Source organism: Phaseolus vulgaris, chromosome 2 (genome assembly GCF_000499845.2).
Source record: "Phaseolus vulgaris cultivar G19833 chromosome 2, P. vulgaris v2.0, whole genome shotgun sequence".
In the NCBI taxonomy this organism is placed as follows: domain Eukaryota; kingdom Viridiplantae; phylum Streptophyta; class Magnoliopsida; order Fabales; family Fabaceae; genus Phaseolus; species Phaseolus vulgaris.
Window position 1 is genome coordinate 46,691,153 of NC_023758.2, and position 23,580 is coordinate 46,714,732.

The window sequence follows — 23,580 nt, forward strand, 5'->3', positions numbered from 1 at the left end:
ATTTTCTTTTCTCTTTTCTATTCTCTCGTATCTTATTGGTTCTTAATTCAATTTTATTTATTTATTTTAGATTTAAATATTTTAAATAATATTTTAAATCAAAACAAAATAACCTATAAGTAAACATATATTAAATTCAAAATTAAAGTAAACGTTAATATATAAAATACATAAATTTTAACTCAATAAAATAAATAGCATGAAAAAAAATCGGATAGAAAAATCAGGGCCTTTCTTTTTCCCTAGCAGGTTATAAAAAAGAATCAAAAGAAGTGGCTTGTTTTATCATATTACTAATTTTAAAGTATGTTCATACTTTGGGGATATTATATTGTATTAATATTTGATAAAAAGAAGAAGAAGTGCTTTTATTTGTTTGTTTATACATTAAAATAACGCTTCTTTGAAACGAAATATTAAATATTACTTTTTATATTTTATTTATTTATTATCTTCAAAACATCTATCAAATTTGTCTTTTTTACCCTTTTTGAATAAGACGGAATTTTATTATTCCTGTATTACTGTTTTTTTAGATATTGATTTGTATTTTACTGTTTATTTTAACTCTAACAATTGTTATTTTGTCAAAACAAGAGATTTCTCATGAGTAAATAAAACGGAGCGATTAAAACTACAAGGTTAAAATTCATTTGAAAAAATATATAAATTAAAGTTAAACAATTAAAATCGTCTATTTTTTCAAATATATGAATTAAGATTCAACCATTAAAACTATGGTGACAAAAATGGTTCACTCACTAAACTATAGAAAATGAATCTAATTCTATGGATAAAATTTTATTTTCATAATAGTTCTTATCTTTCTCCACTCTCTCCTGTAATAAACAAATAAAAAATTATGTCCATTTTTAAAATATATGAATCAAAACTAGACAAAAAAAAATGCTCACACACCAAACTCTAGTATTGTATTGTTTTATTTAAAAAATAATTGGGTTTTATTTTAAACAAAAGAAAAAACAATGCCACACAAGAAAAATAGTCAAATTCACTAAGATTTAACAGGTGTAATTACATATATGAAGATAGTAGAAACATTTGTTATCCGTCTAAACGTTAATAAATGTGGATTAATTTTGTTAACAAGAAAGTAAAATAGTATTACAGAGAGAACACAGCATAACAAGAATCTAGCGGTAAAAACAGTGACCGACTAAGCAGTAAAATGCGTTTCTAGTACATTCTTACAGGGCCGTAAAAGATAGTATCCCGTTGGCATCACGTCCCTTTTCAAACCAATTCACACTCCTTACAAAAAGACTCCGCGTTTGCCCTTTCGAACCCTTCCACCACAATCGACACAGCACCAAACGCGAACCTCGCGCTCTCTCTTCTCTCCGTAACCGTCACCGGCGATCTGAATCCGATCCAGCGAACAGATCTCACGAAATCGAAATGGAGAATCTCATCTCTTTGGTTAACAAAATCCAGAGAGCTTGCACCGCCTTAGGTGACCACGGCGAAAACACTGCACTCCCCACACTGTGGGACTCTCTTCCCGCCATCGCCGTTGTCGGAGGCCAGGTCACACCTCCGATCCCTTTCTCTTATTCGCTTCTCTTTTCATTTCGCAACGAATCATGACGAATCGTGTTTCTTTCCCTTTCAGAGCTCAGGAAAGTCCTCCGTCTTGGAGAGCGTTGTCGGCAAAGATTTCTTACCTCGTGGATCAGGTCATCCTCGTTCGTTTCTCTCTATGTATTCCTTAAATCGATGCTTCTGATTTGAAACTCACGCGTGCGAATCGTCTTGCAGGGATTGTTACGCGGCGACCTCTGGTTTTGCAGCTTCACAAGATTGACGAGGGAAGCAGAGAGTACGCTGAGTTCCTACACCTCCCGAGGAAGAGGTTCACCGATTTTGGTACTTTTCTATTCTCAAAGTTACAATTTACAACCTCTTTATTCTTTACTATTGCTCGTTAATAAATAAATAAATGGTTTGTACGTATATGTCCTTTCCAAGGTTATTCAATGTTGTCGACCGATTTCAGTTTATGTAGGACTGCTATTAGTAATGATGATCTTTAATTTGTGTAGTTGCTGTGAGGAAGGAGATTCAAGATGAAACTGATAGAGAGACTGGACGAAGCAAACAAATTTCTACTGTTCCGATTCATCTTAGTATATACTCTCCTAATGGTGGGTTTTGAATTTTGTTTTTCTGTAACAATGCCAATGCCTAGTAGATCAATCTCATAATCTGTTTCTTTGACTTTGAGCGACTTCTTGGACTTTTGCAGTTGTTAACTTGACCCTCATTGATCTTCCCGGACTTACTAAAGTAGCTGTCGGTAAGCAACTTATTGACACACATTTACTATCGATGATTACAGGTGGAGAGAGTTGTTAAATTTTATGATGCTAACATACTAACTGGTCTTTTTCAAAAAAATATAGAGGGGCAACCGGATAGTATTGTGAAAGACATCGAGGATATGGTTCGCTCCTACATTGAGAAGGTATGGTTTAGTTTGTAACTACAAATATCTCCTTTAAGTAAGGAACATCGTAAGCAATCATAATTTATATATTATTTTTGCAATCATAATTTATATATTATTTTTGCTATCATAATTTATTTATGATTTTTGCAATCATAATTTATATATCTGAAAAACCTAACTTGGAAAATTAGCTGATTGTGCAAAAATCATGCTAGTGTTTTATTTTTTTTCTGATCACTACGTTCATAGTAGACATTTTTGAAAAAATATTTCCATGTGGTAAATTTATTGTGCTGAATTTGACGTTAATTTGCAGCCAAACTGTATAATTTTGGCTATTTCTCCTGCCAATCAAGATCTCGCAACATCTGATGCAATTAAAATTTCCCGTGAAGTGGATCCTACCGGTAATTTCAAAATAATTCATTTTCATTCATCTTTGAATACTCTTCATGTTGCATGTTCTTGTTGAAGTTTTTCATTTGTTATTGTGTATTCATAACCAATGCTATAATTTGTTCAATTATAAAGCTATATATATATATTTATATATGCATATGTTAGAATATATTTTAAAAATAAAATATAAAATATTGGAATTTGTAGAGAAAATAGAGAGACTAAAATTGAAGAAAAGTGGCCATTGAAATTTATAAATGAAGATATCTGTTTATAGACTAACAATCAATTTAAAATTCTTAAAATATTTAACTTTTGATTAGATTTATTTTAAATTTAAATTAACTAACTAAAATAAAACATTAAGGACTAAATCTGCAACAATAACAAAATACTGTGTATACCTTATTCTAAAATCTAATTTTAGATAAGGCAAAATATCATAATTTTAACGCTCAACTTTGTGATTTGACGTAGAAAGGCCAAGTTTGAGCTACATGAACTTCAAACTTCATATCCTAAGTGCTTAAGACATTATGTTAACAAGTTGCCCAATAAATCTCATCAATTTTGTCTAAATTCCTGATCTTCAGCTAAATCCAACTTCAACTAAAAACTATTTCGAATCATTCAATATTGTCAGTCATAGCTCTGCATTCACCAATGATAAAACAAAAAAAAAAAACTTTAAATCCATTTCTTAGCATTTGTGCAATATTAAATGTTTCTGGCATGTAGAGAACATTTGTGACAATTATCACACTTTTCCCTGTTTGATATAGAATTTACCCCTTTCCTTTAGCTTGTACAATTTTACCATTTCCTAGCTTGACTTTTGGTTAATCTATCAATGGAGATAAGAGAATTATGGTGAAAAAGAGGTTTATCTTTGTACCAACAATCTTCTATAGCCAATTTGAAATTCATAAAACCTATAACCTGCCATTAGATTTATTTTGAAATTTAAGTTAGCTAAGATAAAATTTGCAACGATAACAACACACCACTATTCAAACTTTATTCCAAAATCAAATTTCATAATAGGAAAAATCTCATAGCACTAGCAGTGTATATTTATCGCAAACTCAATTAAGAAATTAAATGATAATTATAAAATTAGAGTTTGATTAACAGTTTGATATATGCATATATTTATCAAGAAAACAATAGTTATGACAACACATTATCCTTTGAAGTGAACCCCCTTTACTTTAGCGGGGCCAAATTCTCATTGTGATTCTAATTGTTTAAATTGTTGATTATAAACGTTTTATTGAAGTGATCAGCTTAAAGAAAGTAAGTTGTTGTTCTAATTCTTGGTTTATTCATTTCAAATTTTTAGGGGATAGGACCATTGGAGTTTTGACAAAGATTGATCTTATGGACAAGGGTACTGATGCTGTTGATGTAAGTCAAACAACTATAATATCCAATACCAATATAATGACACGGTGATAATTCATTGCAAGATTAAGGATTCTCATAACTATGGAAAAGGTGTATCAAGACATTTTTTTTATACTGTTATTATCTATGAAATATTTAGATTTTGATACCTCCCTCCTAAATGCTGCACTACTAGTTTCCTTCTTTCTCAAGATTGACCTTCTTTTACTGGAACATCAAGACTGTCAATTATCCATCAATCACAAGAATTGACTGTGAGCTTTCCTTAGTTGACAAAAATGAGTTTGGTTTCAATTGAAACTGAATTCATGTATATTATTTTAACAGAATTATTTGATTTCAATGGACTCTAGTCTGTTTCATATTGATTAGGAGGTTGATGCAGTGTCTACTAGGCTCATGATTTTACAAGTTAAATTATTCTTTCTACTAGGAATTGAGCATGTCTCATTACTTACCTCATAAGTACTGATGTGTATGGCATATATTCTCAGATGTTGGAAGGAAGAGCATATAGGTTAAAGTTTCCCTGGATTGGTGTTGTGAATAGATCTCAACAAGACATAAACAAGAATGTTGACATGATTGCTGCTAGGCGTAGAGAACGTGAGTACTTCAATAGTACCCCTGAATATAAACACCTTGCACACAGAATGGGTTCTGAGCATCTGGCAAAGATGCTCTCAAAGGTATAAAGATAAGAATTTGTAGCATCGTTTGACTTAAATTAAATGTATTGTTTTTGTACTTACAAAATTCTTGTTTTATATCTCAGCACTTGGAAACAGTAATCAAGTCCAAAATTCCTGGCATTCAATCTCTTATTAACAAAACAATAGCTGAACTTGAAGCTGAACAAACTCGTTTAGGGAAGCCTGTTGCCGCTGATGCTGGGGTAAGTTATCTCTTTTTAAAATCCGTTGTTATTTCATGTGTTCATTGGTCAAAAGGCCTTGTCGTTCTAAACTTCTATCATTGTGCATAAGTCTGTAAATATCTATTCCCACAATATGTTGGACAATTTTCATTTATTCATTCATGGTAGCTGTGGTGATGAGAAGATAGCATGACACTTTCAGGCATTCTAGCTTGGTGTTTGAAAGTTTTTAATGACTCATTACCCATCACATGCAGGGCAAGTTGTACTCAATCATGGAAATATGCCGCTCATTTGATCAAATATTTAAAGATCATCTTGATGGCGTGTATGTGCTTCATTTTTGTAACCTAGTGTGCAATTTTTTTGCTTCAAAATTATCTCCATGCTGCATTCGTTTTTGGTTTCAAACTAACTTGAATAATTTCTCCGATCTCCTACAGGCGGCCTGGAGGTGATAAAATTTATAATGTCTTTGACAATCAGCTCCCTGCTGCTTTAAAAAGGTTGCAGTTTGATAAGCAGCTTTCAATGGAAAATATAAGGAAGCTTATTACAGAAGCTGATGGGTACCAGCCTCATCTAATAGCTCCAGAACAAGGATACCGCCGTCTCATTGAATCTTCTCTAATAACTATTAGGGGCCCTGCGGAGGCAGCTGTTGATGCTGTATGATTTCATATTTGAGTCATCTAATTTTCATTGCTGATAATCACTCCTGAATGGAAGTTATTTGGCCAGAAAAATGTTTTATTGATTGAAGGGCCTCCTTTTTCTTATTGGTCTGAGCTGACAAATTAGCCTCTTCTCAAAAGTTTGTAAATTGATGAATTTTTTTTCAAAATTAATATTTTGTTGTATTGTGTTTTTTTTTTTTCTTGATTGATTTATTTACACGGTCCACTTCATGCTCACTAGTGTCATTTTAAATGCTTCCAGGTTCATTCCCTGTTAAAGGACCTGATTCACAAATCTATCAGTGAGACCGTGGTATGTTTCTGGCTGTACATATTTAACATGTGGTGTATTTCTTTTAACTATATTTGATGTTCACAAAGCTATTGTGAACTTTAGCATCTTCCTAGCGGTACTTATTTAATTTTTCTGCTGTATCTGTGAGTGACAAGTTCTCGTACTTGTCAGTGCTCTGATGTTTTCTCGAGTATTCCGGTGACAAAGTTCATGTTTTAATATCATTTTCAACAATAACAATAGCTTTATCCCAGTAGCTAAAGTTAGCTTTATGTATCAGACTATGCTTTCGGGTTCATCTAAAAAACAAATTTGTAAGATATTATTCACTTGGTAATACTTTTAATAATTTCTCTCTCATACTCAATCTACCACCCTGTTTCCTGGTTTAGAAACCATGTAGTCTACTCTTCTCACCCGTGCCTTTAGTAGATGCACTAGTTCAAACCACCTTAATTGATTTTTTTGACATCTTTTTTCTTAATAGTTGCACAACAACAGTCATCAATATTTGTGTACACATTGTCTTGGCATACTATTGTCTACTATTCCTCCCCACCGCCTGGTTTTCCATCTAAATACATAGTGAAGAGGGCTTCAAAAGACTTGGCCACAGTTATTTCTGATATTTTTGACATATCAATAAAACTGCCTTTCCTTATTCGATGAAATTTGTATAGGTTTTGTGAATGCTGATGCTTTTATGTTGGAATTTCCAAAGTAATGGAGACAGACTTCAATGTGGGGACTGATGACACTTGTCCTTTTCATGCCTTTTTATAATAATTTATCTGGAATTTTACCCGCTTCTACTTTACATATACTTTTAATCTTTTCTTTCCACTAATCCAAGTTATTCGGGTTCACAATTTCCCCAGCTAATACATAACCTGGCTGATTTACAGGATTTGAAGCAGTATCCAGGCCTCCGGGTTGAGGTTGGGGCTGCAGCTGTTGATTCACTAGAAAGAATGAGGGACGAAAGCAAAAGAGCAACACTGCAGCTAGTTGATATGGAATGTGGCTACCTGACTGTTGATTTTTTTCGGAAGCTTCCTCAAGATGTTGACAAGGGTGGCAATCCCACACATTCAATTTTTGATAGATATAATGATTCATATTTAAGGCGAATTGGTAAGTCTTACTCTTTGCAGGTCCACTTGTTATATTACAACTTTTTCTTCTAGTTTGATGTGTGTGTTCATCATTATGTTTCAAATGGACGACTCACTCACTTATAAACAGGAACAACAATTTTATCGTATGTCAATATGGTCTGTGCTACACTGCGGAATTCGATTCCCAAGTCCATTGTCTACTGTCAAGTGCGGGAGGCAAAACGTAGTTTACTTGATCACTTTTTCACAGACCTAGGCAAAATGGAGGTAAGAATTAACGGTTTTCTTCCAAAGTTTTGAGTTACATTTCTTTTTTAATCTTGATCTTGCAAATAATATTTAATGATCTAAATTTATTCTTGTTTAAAAAATCATGTGCATTTATCTTTTAATTTTAATCATTCAAGAAAGATAAATTTATTTATATTAGCTTGTATTTCATTTGGTTTTAATATTGGACTGCATAAATCCTTTTGGCAGACCAAGCGTTTGTCCTCCTTGCTGAATGAGGATCCTGCAATTATGGAACGACGTAGTGCTCTTGCAAAGAGACTAGAGTTGTACCGGAGTGCACAAGCTGAAATAGACGCAGTTGCTTGGTCCAAGTAGATATGTATATCCATCACGTTTGTAACAATGCTAGAGTTAGTAGTATTGCTATTTCCAGTTCAATATTCATACTCATTTTTTATTCTCATCTTATTATCCATTTATATTGTCATCTTAAATAGATGAGACGATTATGAAAAGGGAGAAAATTGATTTTTTTGTGTTATATAATGGAGTGATTATAGATCTTTCATTTTTGTTGGAGTGCTGATACTTTGACACTTGACACCCACTTTTTCCCTTCTATTATCTATACTTTGTCCTTTCCTTTTACAGCAACTGTGAGTCTTTCCATCTCCAAATTACAACTTTGCTTACACTATTGAATTTAATTACTTGTTTTTAATGATAAGCCGCTATTCATGTCAAATTTATTATATGAATTATATATAAAGAAATTATATTGGCTTAAAATTACTTAATATTTCATTTATATAATTCAAATTAGCTTTATATTTTTCTTATTAATATATTCAAATATAAATCATTATTTCTTATTGTTTTTTATAAACTTTATATATTTATAATAAAGCCAATATATATTTACAGTTATGTGGGTAATTGGTTAAAATTAAATTTTATATAAAGTTGTTGAATAGTGTAATACTTTCATGTAAGTTATATTTATGTTATTTGTTAATTGATATGCATTAAATATAATATCATATCATAACACTTTAGGAAGAAAAAAAGAAAGTAAAGAGAATGATTTTGAGAGAGTGAATTTTTCTCTTTCGGGTTGTCATTTATAATAACTTGAATACATCATATAATGAGAGGAAAATGAAGAAAATATGAAATAATATATCTAGGAATTAGTTACAGAATAAAACACATGGCAATTTTACAATAAATTACTTAAGATAATTTATTCTAACACTCCTTCTCAACACATATTTGATTCTAGGTTCTCTCTCAAGGATTTTGTTAATTTATCTGAAAGTTTGGTTATTTGATTTCATAAAATTATTTATAATTGATAATATCTTTTATTTTAATAATTATTCATACCATTATTTATACTATTACAGAAAAATAATATATTATTCTTAACTTTTTTTTATCAGCATATTATTCTTAACTTCTTTTGGTGTCATTTTTAATGGGATAATTTTATCCTCTCATAAATGTTTTTAATATTATTTTCATAAAATTATATTTGTATATATATTTTAAATTATTATTATATTATTTTTTAATTAATTATTCACATTTAATGTAATAAAAACGTGAATATACATACATATTTTTTTTTCTAATATTAATAAAGGATTCTGCACTTTAACAATACTTACAATAAAATCATAAAAAATATTTATTTTTATAATTACTCTTCAGGAAAATCTCCTTATGATTTTATTCTTTAAGTAATTCTTTTTTAAATTCACCAACATAATAAAAAAAATATCTACAATAAAATCAGAAAATATATTTTTATTTTAATAATTATAATATTTTCAAAAGAAAATGTGCGTCCCCTAGTAAAAATAGCCTGTTTAATTTAATATTGAATACATTTATTTATATTTTATGCTCATATTTTAAATATACTGGTATTGTTTTAAAATTTTCTTAAAATGTAATTAGGAGGTGGTGGACAAAACTGTACTTTAAAAAAGAGCGTTGGTTGCGTTCCGATTGCGATTGAAGCGGAGTTCCTCAGATTCGAGAATAACGTCAGCAACAAACAACAATCTCTTTTCCGTTCTCAATTCTCTTGGCTTAGATGCGAATATGCTCCTTTTTCTTCTCGTACAAATGCCATGCGAATTTCAAATCTTCATTTAATTCTATTCAAGAATCTCCACTGTGGAATGCGCCGCAATATTCTTGTAAAATCTAATTGTTTTTTCTTCTCCGACACTGTAAATCATATTGTCAAACATGGATTTCATTTGATTGAATATCATCATGCAGGGCAATTAATTGATTTTGAGTTGCTCACAGTTTCTGACAATTTCTTAAGTTGCAATTAGAAGGAAGCCATGGAATCTGAGAGGGAAAGTTTTGACCTCTCAGGACCTTTGCATCTAACTCATGTCTCTTGGTAAGATCTATGAAACCAATTACTCCGCTTTAAATATTTTTTGGGGGTATTTCTCTACATTTAGTTTACATTGTTTATCTCTTATCCACCATGTCTGATTTAGAATGGCTGATATGATTATCATTTGCGTGATTGTACTCAATTGCAGAGAGGTATCTACTTGGTGGGGCAATACACAAAGTTTTAATTTTTTTTTCTTAATAATATACACGTGTAATTGCAAATTATCCCCTTAATTTTTGACATACGATATAATAGATCAGTTTATAATATGAGTATGACCCCACTACATAGCATGCTGAAACTAATACCATATGAATTTATACCATTTTCGGAAAGATTCTATGTATTTTTATGGGTGGTTATTATTGGAGATTCTATATCGACTTTTCATTCTTTATGTGGTTGTAAACCCTCTCTTATAATTGCAAGTCCATTTCTTAATAATTTTACCAGAAACTCTGTTAGTTAAAAGCCTGATACACATAGGATATTCCTTTTCCATGGAGCTTGAATATTGGAAATTCTTTTGAATGCAGTAGTTGTATTGTATAGTAGGATTTGTGTCTTTTGGTGCTCTATTTGAAGTATTTGGCTAATACAAAGTAGTGTACCATCTGATTCAGGGATACCGCGTATCATCGAATGGCAGTTGCTGCTAGTTTGGTACAAGGTGTTTACATTCTAGAAAGGGATCGGCAAGAAAAACGTGAAGGTTCAAATGCCCTTGCACCTCCTTGGTGGACATTCTTTCAGTTTCAGCTGCTCCGTCCGCTTGTAGACGATGTTGATTCGTCTATCTTCGGAGCAATATATGAGTTCAGGCCTTCATCATCTCAGTGTAACGATACTATATATACAAGTCCACGTTATGTGATTGCCTTCAGAGGAACTCTGACCAAATCACACTCAGTTTCACGTGATATTGAGTTGGATATCCACTTGATCAAACAAGGGCTTCATCGAACTTCTCGCTCTGAAATAGCTATTCAGGCTGTTCGAAACATGGTAGCAACTGTAGGTGATTCAAATGTTTGGTTGGCTGGACACTCCCTGGGATCAGCAATGGCAATGCTCACTGGGAAAACAATGGCCAAGAATGGCATGTTTATTGAATCTTTTCTTTTCAACCCCCCATTTGTATCTGCTCCAATTGAGAGAATTAAGGATGAGAGGGTGAAACATGGGATTCGATTTGCTGGCAGTGTGATAACTGCTGGACTCACCATTGCTATGCAAGCCAAGAAGCCGAAGGATTTATCTGTTGATCCATTTGTTGCTTTGGCTGCCTGGGTTCCTGGTTTGTTTGTGAATCCATCTGATCATATCTGCTCAGAATACATTGGGTATTTTGAACATAGAAGAAAAATGGATGAGATTGGAGCAGGAATGATTGAAAGGTTAGCAACTCAAAATTCACTGGGTGGCCTATTGATGGGTGCATTTGGGAAGGAATCTGAAGCCCTCCACCTCATTCCTTCAGCTTCTCTGACAGTAAACATTACCCCTTCGCGCGATTTCAAAGAAGCTCATGGTATTCACCAGTGGTGGAAAGCTGACTTGCAGGTAGAAAACAAGCTCTACAATTATAAGTAGTTCCTGTAGATATCTATTTATTGTGATGCATTGGGAGCTGTTGGTTCTGATTTTCTTGTACAGACTGAAAAAAAATCCATTAGGAGTGACTAATGAGCAAGGTAAATGATAATGATTGAATTGCCCTGTCTATAAAATGACCATTTTGCATGGAGGAAACCTTCTCTGCCTTAAGTAACTTTCGTTTACTAGAACAAAAATTATGTGTTATTACTGTTGAAAAACGAAACAACTGTTGGCTTTGAACTGGCTTGTTCTTTGTTCTTTAATGCTTATAATGTTATATAATAGAGAGGTTTTGGCTGAAAACTTATTGTCATAATGCTTAGGAACTTGCATTTGTAACCCATTTGAACTTTTTTCACATTCAATTATTTTTCCTGTTTTTGTTCCTCACGTTATGATCATGTCAGAAACCACTGCTTCTCTTATCACTTAACAGCATGCTATAACCTCATAAGTATACAAAATATCCCAGCCTTACCAAAAAAGGGCTAAGTATCACACTAGGGCATGTCTTAATGAATACCTCATCTACTTCTTTATCTTACTTTTTATTTCATGTCAACGGGGCTCTGGAAATACATAGCCCCTAATCTCAGACAGGATCATGTGTCGAGGCTAACCAATGTTTCACTCATTTCTACTACAAAAAGTTATAACTTATACATTGATATTGCATGGTGAGTACACGTTCCATTACATTTTTTCTTGAGTATAGTTAATTTTTACGCAAAATTCAGTAGTAGTAAGGAAGTGTGTGCAGTTGCCAAAACTTTAATAGTCAGGCTAATGTAAGGAAAAACTAGTTTAATATCTACTCTATAAACAAGCATGACATTCGCACTAGGACACTAATAAAGATAGAACACATGTCATCAAAGCAAATATTAGACATTTGTTATTTGTTTGTGTGAGAAAGTTGAAGCAACTAAGAAATGTAATGAACATTTTATTTTATATAAGATTTTTTATGTACGTCATGGATAGATCGAACATTAAAAAATTAAACCATGTCTATTTTTTAAAGTTTTGTCACCTAGTCTGACTCAAGGTTCAAAAATTGTGTATATTGTTAATTAGTCTAATCTCCTACTAAGAAGAAATAAAATTTATCTTATTGGTTTGATTGTCGTCTTTTTTTAACGAATAATAGAGAGATTCAATAAAACTATCAAGAATCTTAAATAAAAATTATGAAAATATGGTAGTTGAAAAAAAAGAACAACTTTAAATATTAAGTAATATTAGTTAAGATTGGAAGGACATCATAATAAGTAACTAAGACTTATAAAATACATTATTCACATTCAGAAAACTCAGTCAATCCAGTCTCTGCTGAAACATTTATCATCCTCTTCTTTTATAATGTAATAATGTGAGTAATTTATGATAAATGTTATTTCTTGATCTTCATAATCAATAATAATCCTTATTTTCTGTCTTCATAGAAATCTCTTTGCAGTAAAAGTAAAATTTTGAAGAGATGAAAATTAAAGATAAAGGATTAATTATTTTCATTAAACTAACATTAAAGCAAATGACAGACTTTAAAATCTACTTAGGAATCAATTTCACTTAAGGAATTCCTTTTGTATTTAGAAATTTATTGAACTAAACTTTATTATTTTATGATAGAATTACCAATGTTCAAAGTGAATAATGTTTCATATGTTAGTACTGTAACACTAGTAGTAAATTTACGATAGAGTTATATTGAGAGTTTAGGTGATCACGTTTATTTTTAGTCTCAATGTATTTAAAATGTCTCACACACTTAGTATTCAAACTAAAGATTTATAAATATTTCCGTTCTTTAACTCACCACCAAACAGCAAAACAAATAATATAACAAATAATATTTAAAATGTGATAATCTTAAATATGGTAAATTTGAGACCAGAACAATATTAACTTAGATAAAACTCATAAATATAGATTAATTGTTAGTTTCATTTCATACTTTTAATTTAAAAGTTTGTTAAGGAGACACTCACATTTATGTTGTTACAAGTTGATATATATTCCTTGAATTAGTGAATAATGTAATTAAACATAACTATTACTTAAATATGAATTTTCCTTTTTTTTAAATTTAACATCTTTTTTATTTTAGTTCTTGTAAGCTTTTTTTTTTTTTTTCAAATTTGGTCCTTGGCGTTTTGAACATTTTATTTTATTTTATCGTCAATATTGTTTAAAAAAACTTTAAATGGAGCATCAATACAAATGATCTCATAACCAAAAAAATTACGTTATTTATTAAAATTCTATTATTATAATATGAAAATAATAATAACAAATATTTTTCTTGTACTAGCAGTGTTGATATTTGTAACAATTTTTAACTGCAAGAAAAGATTGTCAACATAGGGAAATATATAATTACTTGATATCAAGCAACACAAATGAACCCATTCCCTTTTTTCACCAAAACCTCATTCACTTCATTCCAATTTTCACACCATTGGTCAAACTAGTATCACTATCAAGAATGGTATCCAACTTTGCTTAACCCACAATTAATTACCATCACAAAAGCCAAAAGAAGTTCTCTTTCAAACTCATCATTCGCCTCCACTTTCTGCCTCCTCCTACAACGCTTTACTTAACCTTTAACTTATCCCAATAAAGTAACACATAAATAACCCCACTTTCTAGCCCCACCCATTACACATAATCTTCACATTTCTTAACCCATATTACTCCTCTAACTACACTTTCTTCTATTATAATCTATCACTTCAAATTTATATACTTTTTTCTTTCCAAAATAGTGCTACATTATAAATTAAATGCCCCATTCCCCTCTAGATGAATAATATTATTTCTTGCCTCAAAACTTTCGCAATTGGAGAAGGAAAAATGAAAAGGAAAAAGGGTCTTTACAATTTTAACCGTGAACCCTTGGTTACTCAAGGTGACTAACAGTTACAGTGATTATATAGTTACTTTAGTGGTAAAGTCTAGAGTTACGAGAAAAAGAAAAAAAGAATTAGCAGTGAAAACCTAACACGGATCCATCGGTTACGGCAATGGCGACCCTGCAACCGGCTTTCGCGTAAACATGATGGGTGAAGAAGTGCAACACTTTCACGCGGCCCACCATCTCTAACTTGGATTCGATTTCCAAAGTGGGCTCAATCCTAAGCCCATAGTTGAAGCCCACTCCGTCGCCGTTCGCCAGAGTGGGGCCCACTCTGCCGGGCGCGGAGAGGGGGAAGGACTGGACGGAGAAGGTGGCGGCCATGTACTGCGTCCGCCCGGCGTCGATCTCGCCGGCTGGGATGAACATGAACCCGACCTGGCTGCCGGAGTAGAGGAGCTGGAGCGAGCTGTCGTAGTGGGAGAAGGCGGCGCGGTTAGGGTTCCGGACGGCGGCGTATTGGGAGAACGTGAAGTTGACGGTGCCGTTAGCGACGGAGAACGTGGGGAGCTGGACGGCGTTGACGGCGATCTTGGGGTCCTGGGGTTTGAACACAGTGTAGTACACAATGAGGATGACGATGATGATGAAGACTAGGAAGATGGTGGCGACTACGCAGGAAGCGAGGTTGGTGCGCCCCGACGGTGGACGCGGCCGTTTCGGCCTCGGTGCGACATGGGGCGGAGCAGCTCCGGCGGCCGCGGCCTGCGGTGGTAGAGGGAGAGCCAGAGTGGAAGTGGGTGTTGTTGGTTACGTTGAAGGCAGGAAAAGGATGAGGAAAAAGATGCCTATGCGCATAATTTAAGGATGCGACCAAAACAAAAACCCCACATGATTTGAGAAAAAATAAAATAAAAATTGTTGCAAAATGCAAAACAAGAAAACCCAACATTACTTTTCAATTTCTCAAGTGCTCTATTACTAGTATTTCCACCTCTTCTTCCTAAAGTACCAATTTTCATTCGTTTCATTTTCTTCAAAATATAAAACACAATTTCTCCCACTAATTTATAAATAATATAATTATTAGTATTCTTTTAATATAAAATATTATTAAGTGAAGTGGGATTATAATTGCAAAACGAAACAGATAACAAATTATAATGAATTTAAAATTTTGATTAATAAAAAATAGAAGGATTGGTAATATTAATAGAAATAAAGAGATTTTTGTCTTGAAGTGGACAGTGTTGTTGACTATGAGGGTGGTGGTGGTCCCTTTGCCGCACTAATATTCTTTTCAATTAATAACCAACTGCGTCTTTCTGCAATTTCTGTCAACCTTCACTATTTCAAATTTAAAAAAAAAAAACATGTAAATTTAGTTTTAAACTGCTTGGTTACCCTTTACCAAATTAAGATATTTTATCAATATTATCAATCACGAATTATTCTAGATCTAGTCTATAATGTTGAAATAATGTTTAATTAACGAAATTCATGTTGTAAACACATGGCAATTCTTAACGGGGTCAGTTTTGAAGTTGTGTATAGAATATGTCAATTAAAAAAAAATCATTCAAATTTTTCTGGAGATATATGCTAATTTAGATTTAATTTATATAATTATCATATTTACTAGTATGGGTATGACCGAGATTTGGTCATTCTTATCGAACTCAAGAAAATCTGATCGAGACAAATCATCATGGTCAAACTAAGGTCAGTGAAATTAATGTCATTAAGAATTAAGTAATGCAGTTATAAGTACGATCCATTTCACTAATCAAATCCAATAAGGTAAGTCTATTAAAATAATATAGATAATGTAATTTTTAAAGATAAATGTACGTTATTTATCACTGTGCACTTATTCGAGTGTCGATCACCCGTTTTACTATGCATTTTATAAATAAATTTTTTATTTGTCATTCACCCAAGATTGAGAGTCGAAGGAGAATCACAAAAACGAAAATGATCCAGTGAAATCCTAACAACCAAATGAGAAAAACGAAAATTTTAATAGTTCTTTATATCTTATCATAGTTATGAAAGTGGTAAACGGTTAATAGTTAAATGTGAGTATATTTTAATATGATAGTTTTTGAAGAGTGTGCAAAGTCGTATAACATTGGGAGTTTCACAATTGGGCAGCAATTGTACCAAAAGCCCAATCTAGCTGTTATACATTACTTGACTTCAATATCATTTTTTTTTTATTTTGTTTTGCTATTCTATTTTAAATTTTATAAATTGCATTCTTTTAAACAATTTAGTTTAATTTTTTATTACCGGAAAAGTGGATTGGTGGCGGGAAAATGATGGAGGGAAAGGTAGGAGATTGACAAATAATTGGAACACTTTCTCTTTTCTTATAATTATAACTTTTATATTTAATCACTTCTATCATTTACCGCTTATAATATTTTACATACTTTGATTTTAAAAAATACCTTTATAATTGATTTTTTTTTCGTACAAGTAAAAGTTTAGCAAATGAAATTATAATAATTAAAGAGTTCTTTGTATGTTAAAAACTGAAAAGTATCTGATACAATAGTAATTAATCTTAGGGCTCATTCTATTTTGTTCTAAACTTAATGACAACAAATATTGAAAAGTGATTTTTTTTTTTATATTGAGAGACAAAATTCAATTTAAAAAGGTATAAAAATCATATTCAATGTTAACATTAAAACACATTTTTCTTTTTTGTTTGATCACTTTTACATTGATTTTGTGTAAATTTTCAAATAAACAATGCATTTTATTTAATAGACTTTATAAGTATATATATGCCAAAAATAATAATTAATAAGTTAAGTGAAAGTTTTGAAAAATGTGAAAATTGGTAAATTTAGTCAAATTAGTAGATGAATGAAGTAATATAAGAATAAAATGTCATAAAAATATTATTAAGATTATTATTTTATATAAGTTATATTTTTATGTTAGAAACAGATAGACGTATACTTTTAGGTAATTATAGTTTTAGATTTTTAGCTAATTTTAAACTTACTGAAAATTAAAATAAACAATATACTATTAAAGGTTATTTTTTATTAAAATTTATAAGTAGAAGAAATGGAGATAAGTTATAACAATGAGTGGATTTAACTAACTTATAATTTGTTTAAAATAGAGGTGTCAGTAAATAAGTTTTCAGTATAGCTTATAGTATACGCGTATATATAATGTATTATTATTTTCTTAACTTTATCTTAGCATTGTGCTAATAAATAATGTTATCATTTAATTTTATACTATTTAATTTAATTATTACATTTCCAATACAGTTTTGTATATAATGTTTAATATTTAAATGACAAGAGTTTAACATTAATATAGAAAAACAAAATATAAGTATTACAAAATACTATCGATAAAATAAAAGTTACTTACATATATCTTATCTTTTAGTGTTGATGCTTTGACACTCCTAGTAATAAACACATTCAATAAATTGATATTTTAACTATATTTATTTTATTTTTTAATTTAAAATGTTATTATATTATTACAAGAAATTGTTAAATAAAATTATTTTGCTATTAAGAGTGTGAAACAAAGAAGTACTATTCACACAGGAAATTTACTTAGAAAAAATGTCATTAAAATTAAATACTTTTAATTTTTTTTTTCATCATTTTAATATTAAACAAATAAATATAGATGTAATTTAGTTATTTTCATATCTATTTTTTCAATTCAAAGGCTGTAAAATAAGGTTAACCTTCTTTAATCACTGTGTTTTCATTTCTAAACTTCTATCTAATTCACTTTCTCAATCTTCAACCAAATATCTTTCCAATAGCCAAACAACTAATTTTATGAGTGGTTTACGTGAGACCAAAAAAATGCTAACCATTAAATTGATTATCAAAATTAAAAATTAATATAATTATTTAAGAAATTATCGAGACCTTTGTTATAATCAAATCAATCACTAAATAATAATCAAATTTAAAAATTAAAAATAATTAGTCACTATATATATATGGATTAAATTAAATATTACTTTAGAGATTAAAAAATTATTAAAATTTAAAATAGTTTATATTATTAATATAAATTTAAAAAATAGCTTATAAATTAATATTTAAGTACTTACAACATTTTAACTCTTGATATTTCAGAATTTAAATTAGTCTCTACTCTAAGATTAATTTAGAATATAAAATAGTAAATAGTTAAAATATTAGTAATTAATGATTAAATATTAATTTAATTTTTTTTATAATTTTTTATTAATAATATAAATTATTTTAAATATCAATATTTTTGTAGTTTATAAAATATTTTTAATTTAATTAAATAACAATTAATTATTTTAATTTTAAAAATTAATGTCTATTTAAAGATTTTCTTATATTGCGTCAAAACAAATTTTTCCAAAGTATGATTAACCTTCTATCCAAGTGTTTTGATGTTCACATTCTCCTCTCATTGGCGAAATCCCAACCATTAACGAACAACAACAGCAATAACAAGTACTTCGTAACTTAACAAACTTTCATTGGTGTCTCTCCTTTCCTATGCACAATCTGTGCTCATAATCAGACCACATGGTTGTCATTATCTTTTTCTGAGTCCTAGTAGAATCATTTTGCTTTCTTCTTGACTCAATGTCATATCATGATGTCAAATTGCCAATGCCTACCACCACACAATCATCAAGAGATTTTTTTTGTGGGGGTGAGGGTAACATGAATCCAGTAAGTTACACGTACAAAAATGTCTGCTTTATGATGAAGATTTAATTTGCACAATCATATCAATACTTGCATGTTTTTGAATGTTCCCTTTTCATACAGAGACAAGTCCAACGAAGATGCGGGCAATGGGTAAAAGATACATTTCATAAACCCCCTAAGATGTTACATTTTTAGGGGGTGACACCTAACATGTAACATTTATTATGTACACGTGACAGATCCAGTTCTTTGTCACACCTCGTACAATTCTACTATGATATATGAAACTGTAGTATATAATACATCTTATTTAGACCTTTGCTTTCTGTTCAGCACGGCAATGCAATCCTGAAAAACAGTTCAAAGAATCCAAAAATAGACAAGAACATGATGAGGCCAATGTGAAGAACACATGAAGCCATATCACAGTTTATGCAACCTGCAGTCCATCCCAAAATGGACTCATTCACTGAATACATACAAATACACCTATAACTCAGAAAAAGAGTCTAGTTTGCAAGCTTATCAAGGTGGGAATCCATGCTCCGCGAGATGGCTTCAAGAAAATCTGGTTCCTCCATGCCAGGAAGCAAGGAATCTTGGGCTTCCATGATAATCTCTTCAATCACAGATTCCTTGTTCAAATTTTCCCGACACATAATGCTTCCAATTTCATAGGGAGTAAGGCCTCTCTCAACCCCTCTCTTCAGCAACATTGTGGAAATGCGAAGTGTTCTAGCACACTGAAGCGGAATATCCCAACCATAACATTTCAAAAGCTCCAAGTCTTTTTCAGCATCCAGAGAATTTATATATTCAACTGTCTCAGGAGAGAAAGGCTTACGCGCTTGCGGCCAGTAAAGCCAATCAAATGTGCAATCTTCAAACTGCAGAAACAATAATCAAGTTACTCCATATTCAATCAATTTCAGAAACAATTACATATAGTTATTCTACACACATAGCTTGCATAAACAATAAGTCACAGATCACTGGTAAATTATGCTCCTCCATATTTCAATGAATTAATCATGTCACAAAAAGTAAATAATTTATCTGCATTGTGTCACATGTAAGGTATGATGTGCTCTGTGGATGCCAAAAGGGGTTATGTGTTTGGTTGAGCATTTACAAAATTGATTATGGTCAAAATGATTTCTGATAGAATTTTTTATTATGAAATCAAGCTGCTAGTAAAATCCAATATAATTTTTTTTATCATCAGCACAAAGTTTTCTAAAGTTGTTTCAATTTAAATTTGATGTTGGACTCAGAACTAATTCCTCGACCTAGCACCAAACATGTGAGTATTAATCTAAAATCATATTGGCCAGTATTTCAGCATGATTGGTCATGAATCGAAACCTGAAGTTTTTAGGAAAATAAATGCTTACTTTATCTGGTAGACAGTAGCCATGATCAATAGGAATGAGCTTTATCTGGCCACCTTCCTCCTTTCTGATCAATATATTCCCACCATGCCTGTCTGCATTGGCCAGTCTTATATCAAGCACAGTAATCTTATGCACTTCCTCCACTGGGAAAGCCCAGGGTCCAAAGTCCTCACAGTTACCATCATTACTAGTGAACTTCTGCAGTGACCCGATCTTAACATCTTTTGAGGAGCAAGAAAATCCATTTGGGTGGTTAAACTTTTTGTGCAGGCACTGCACCATTACAGTAGGGGGAACACCAGAAAACCCTACTTCTTCACCTGACAACAAACGTGGCCCACTCTTTGGATGATCCAACAAGTATGCTGCAACTTCCCTCAAGGCTCCTTCACCAACCTTTGTCCCTATTTTCAAACCTTCGCCATTGGATGAACTTGGAAGACCTCTTGGGTTGTTCACAGCCATCGGTTCCTCATCCATTGGCTTAAAAACAGAAACATACTCCTGACCTGTTGAATCTTGCATGAAGTAAGTCCCTCCAGTGCCCTCAGAGGACCTAATAGGGTCATTTCCTCTCTTCAAACCTTCAAATGTGGAGCGTATCATATCCCAAAGGAAAGGAAGAAAATTGATCTTGGGATTCAGAATAATTGGTTCCAACCAGAAACATACATCTGGTGGCACATTTGCTATCTGAACATGTTTGTCCCTATTAAGTTTTATTCTCTCACCTGATGCCTTCACGGAGAGCTTCAAATCCTTGCGAATCGGTGTGGCCTTAACCTTGGCCGATTTCTTAATTATCAAATGAATCACATCGTCGTCACTCTTGCATATGTCATGGAAGACGCTCTGGTCATCGAGCTTCTCATCATTGCAGAAAAGCTCTTGATCATCCTCAAGATCAATGAAACCATCCCCTTTTTTTCTAATGCGTTGCTTCAGATAACCCACATTTCGGTGTCTATCGATGTGGAACTCATACTTCTTCCCAGAAACGGTCCTCACGACAATGAAAAGAAGATCAGAGAGGCGAAGAACCATGTGAAGAACATTGCCATCAGCGACACCATACTCCTTGATAAGCGTGCCACTGCGAGCTAGCTCTCTGCCACCAAAAACCAACTTCTGCTTTTTCACCACGAAGCCTTTGCACTGCTGAATCCTCAGTTTCACCGAAGCAATGGAATCAGACTCCAACACGCGCATTGGGGTCACAGCGCCATCCACCGTGAGATAAATCAAGATTGGCTCATCAGAACAATGTCCCGGTTGTCCTTCCCATTGCCCTTTCTCTTTGATAACTGTATTCAACGCAAACTCAGCAATTGACATCTTTCAAAGTCAATCACTTTTTACCCTTTTTTTTTTCCGGGTTCCAAATTGGCCTTACCTTATCTTACCCTTTTTTTGCTTTACTCCAAATTTTTTTTTATTTATGATATAATACAATGGGACTCAAACAAAAACGAAAAGGAATCTACTTCGATTGTGTTGTGGGAATGGATGATGAAATGAAGAATAATGGTAATAACAACAACAATAGCTCTCGAATGAATGGTGGAAGGAAAGCGAGCGAGAGGGGCCTCTTACCAAAAGGAAAGAACCAAAGGAAAAAGTGAGAGAATGAAGAACTTAAAAGGAAAGGGTGGTTGCAGAGAGGGTGATGAATTGAGAGGAATAATGTGATTCTGGCATTTTCCGATATTGATGTTTGTGGTGTGTTATGTGTTATTACCACACCACAACACAGAGTGAGGAACCGATTTTTTTGCTCCGATAAACCAGTGATGTTGCAGAGAAGACGAAGAGTGTGTGATATAAACGGCATCGTAGCCGTTGCTTTTTTATACAGTTTTGACCCAGCTGCTATAACGGAGACTTAACGTCGTATTCTTTCTTGATCTTTTTCTTTTCTTTCTAACCTACCTCTTCCGTCAACCTTAACGGCGATTAAGAGTTTAATGACCATTATTAATCCACATTGTAAATTTTGTATAGTGTAAATCTATACAAATTAAGAGCAATATTAACACTTTTTCTGTTTCAAATTTTTCTGCATTTGAGATTCTTATTTATATATTACCAATAAATTAATCAGTCTTCTTCATCTTAATAACACTGCACTGCATCTTAATGAAATTTAAATGTATTAGAAATTATGTTAGAAGTGCAATGATGACATTGACAAATTTCTACGTTGATTTCATTAATTGCTACCTTTGAATGATCATTTTTAGTAATTGAAAAATAATATAACTTTTTAAGAAAATTTAATGTTATTAATTAAATAAATTAACTTTCGTAATTTATCTAAATTAGTTAAAAAACTATTTAAATTCACAAAAACAATTAATTGTTGCAAAACTACATCAAGACTTTTTAGTGAATTTCGAAAGCAAGAAGATAATTATTATAAAATTAATAAATTTATTACTATTGTAAAACCGATAAAATACATGTATATTAGTACAAAAATATTGAATTGGAATTTGGAAAGTGGAAACAGAGAGAGAGTGCAGTAGTTTATGTATGATACATGATCATCCTACAAACATTGCATTTGCAAGTACTGTAGACCGTACACGTGTCAGAATTTATTTTGACTTGGTCAATTTCCTTTTCGAATATATAATCATTTTTTAATCTATAGAAATTAACTCATAGAAATTTAAAAAGAAATTTCTATGATCATGACGTGTAATTAGTTCAATGTTGATATAAATAGAAAATTAAAAGAAATAGTTAACATAATTAAGGTTGTATAATTGGTTTAATGTTCGAACACTATTTTTTGAAATATATTTACCATTTTATATATAAATAAGGATATTTAGGTATAATAAACTTTCATAACTTTTTAACATAATTTACTTATACAACATTTTTTACTGCGTTATCAAATAAGGGTTTTTATTACTTTAACAAAAAAAAATTGTTCCTCTTAGAAAAAAAAATCAAAATCAGTGTTAAACCTCTTTATAGGGTTCTCTTTGTCTGTTTTATAATAGAAAATAACAATAAATTAAGTTTTGCTAATGGAGTAGAGTAGTAATTTTAAAATTTAAATGCATATTTTGCTGGAATGTTTAAGCAACCTAATTGTAATCTGCCAAAAAAAAGGAAATCAT

General features: G+C 31.6%; 4 protein-coding genes across 5 annotated transcripts; 2 read left to right on the forward strand and 2 right to left on the reverse strand.

Annotated features, from left to right (window-relative positions):
- Positions 1-1,156: 1,156 nt before the first annotated feature.
- LOC137812732 (dynamin-related protein 5A) lies at positions 1,157-8,045 on the forward strand. The gene is made up of 16 exons (XM_068614906.1): positions 1,157-1,548; positions 1,634-1,697; positions 1,780-1,887; positions 2,064-2,165; positions 2,267-2,317; positions 2,424-2,485; positions 2,787-2,877; positions 4,212-4,276; positions 4,771-4,965; positions 5,052-5,171; positions 5,411-5,481; positions 5,597-5,822; positions 6,093-6,143; positions 7,031-7,259; positions 7,371-7,510; positions 7,724-8,045. The coding sequence occupies exons 1-16, from the start codon at positions 1,420-1,422 to the stop codon at positions 7,850-7,852; spliced, it is 1,833 nt and encodes a 610-aa protein (XP_068471007.1). The 5' UTR covers positions 1,157-1,419; the 3' UTR covers positions 7,853-8,045.
- A 1,381-nt stretch (positions 8,046-9,426) lies between these two features.
- On the forward strand, positions 9,427-11,632 carry LOC137812733 (GDSL esterase/lipase At4g10955). Of its 2 annotated transcripts, none has more exons than XM_068614907.1 (3): positions 9,427-9,684; positions 9,770-9,899; positions 10,526-11,632. In XM_068614907.1, the coding sequence occupies exons 2-3, from the start codon at positions 9,838-9,840 to the stop codon at positions 11,493-11,495; spliced, it is 1,032 nt and encodes a 343-aa protein (XP_068471008.1). In that variant the 5' UTR covers positions 9,427-9,684; positions 9,770-9,837; the 3' UTR covers positions 11,496-11,632. The 2 variants fall into 2 exon arrangements, with proteins under 2 accessions (XP_068471008.1, XP_068471009.1); XM_068614908.1 differs by having other exon boundaries at positions 9,493-9,684; positions 10,509-11,632.
- A 2,729-nt stretch (positions 11,633-14,361) lies between these two features.
- Positions 14,362-15,168, reverse strand: LOC137809544 (uncharacterized; the record flags this gene model as incomplete). The annotated part of the gene is made up of 1 exon (XM_068610651.1): positions 14,362-15,168. A coding segment is annotated over one exon (678 nt), but the record flags the coding sequence as incomplete, so codon positions are not given.
- Positions 15,169-19,200: 4,032 nt separating this feature from the next.
- On the reverse strand, positions 19,201-22,271 carry LOC137812734 (phosphatidylinositol 4-kinase gamma 4-like). The gene is made up of 2 exons (XM_068614910.1): positions 20,450-22,271; positions 19,201-19,942 (listed from the first exon to the last, which is right to left on the reverse strand). The coding sequence occupies exons 1-2, from the start codon at positions 21,782-21,784 to the stop codon at positions 19,565-19,567; spliced, it is 1,713 nt and encodes a 570-aa protein (XP_068471011.1). The 5' UTR covers positions 21,785-22,271; the 3' UTR covers positions 19,201-19,564.
- Positions 22,272-23,580: the final 1,309 nt, after the last annotated feature.

Bases quoted from the DNA above. Each gene is read 5' to 3' on its own strand.
- LOC137812734 (XM_068614910.1), bottom strand. From the start codon at position 21,784: ATGTCAATTGCTGAGTTTGCGTTGAATACAGTTATCAAAGAGAAAGGG. The intron at 19,943-20,449 runs GTAAGCATTTAT...TTGTTTCTGCAG, and splicing joins GCTACTGTCTACCAGATAAA to TTTGAAGATTGCACATTTGA.
- LOC137812733 (XM_068614907.1), top strand. From the start codon at position 9,838: ATGGAATCTGAGAGGGAAAGTTTTGACCTCTCAGGACCTTTGCATCTA. The intron at 9,900-10,525 runs GTAAGATCTATG...CATCTGATTCAG, and splicing joins CATCTAACTCATGTCTCTTG to GGATACCGCGTATCATCGAA.
- LOC137812732 (XM_068614906.1), top strand. From the start codon at position 1,420: ATGGAGAATCTCATCTCTTTGGTTAACAAAATCCAGAGAGCTTGCACC. The intron at 2,486-2,786 runs GTATGGTTTAGT...GTTAATTTGCAG, and splicing joins TTCGCTCCTACATTGAGAAG to CCAAACTGTATAATTTTGGC. The intron at 4,277-4,770 runs GTAAGTCAAACA...ATATATTCTCAG, and splicing joins AGGGTACTGATGCTGTTGAT to ATGTTGGAAGGAAGAGCATA.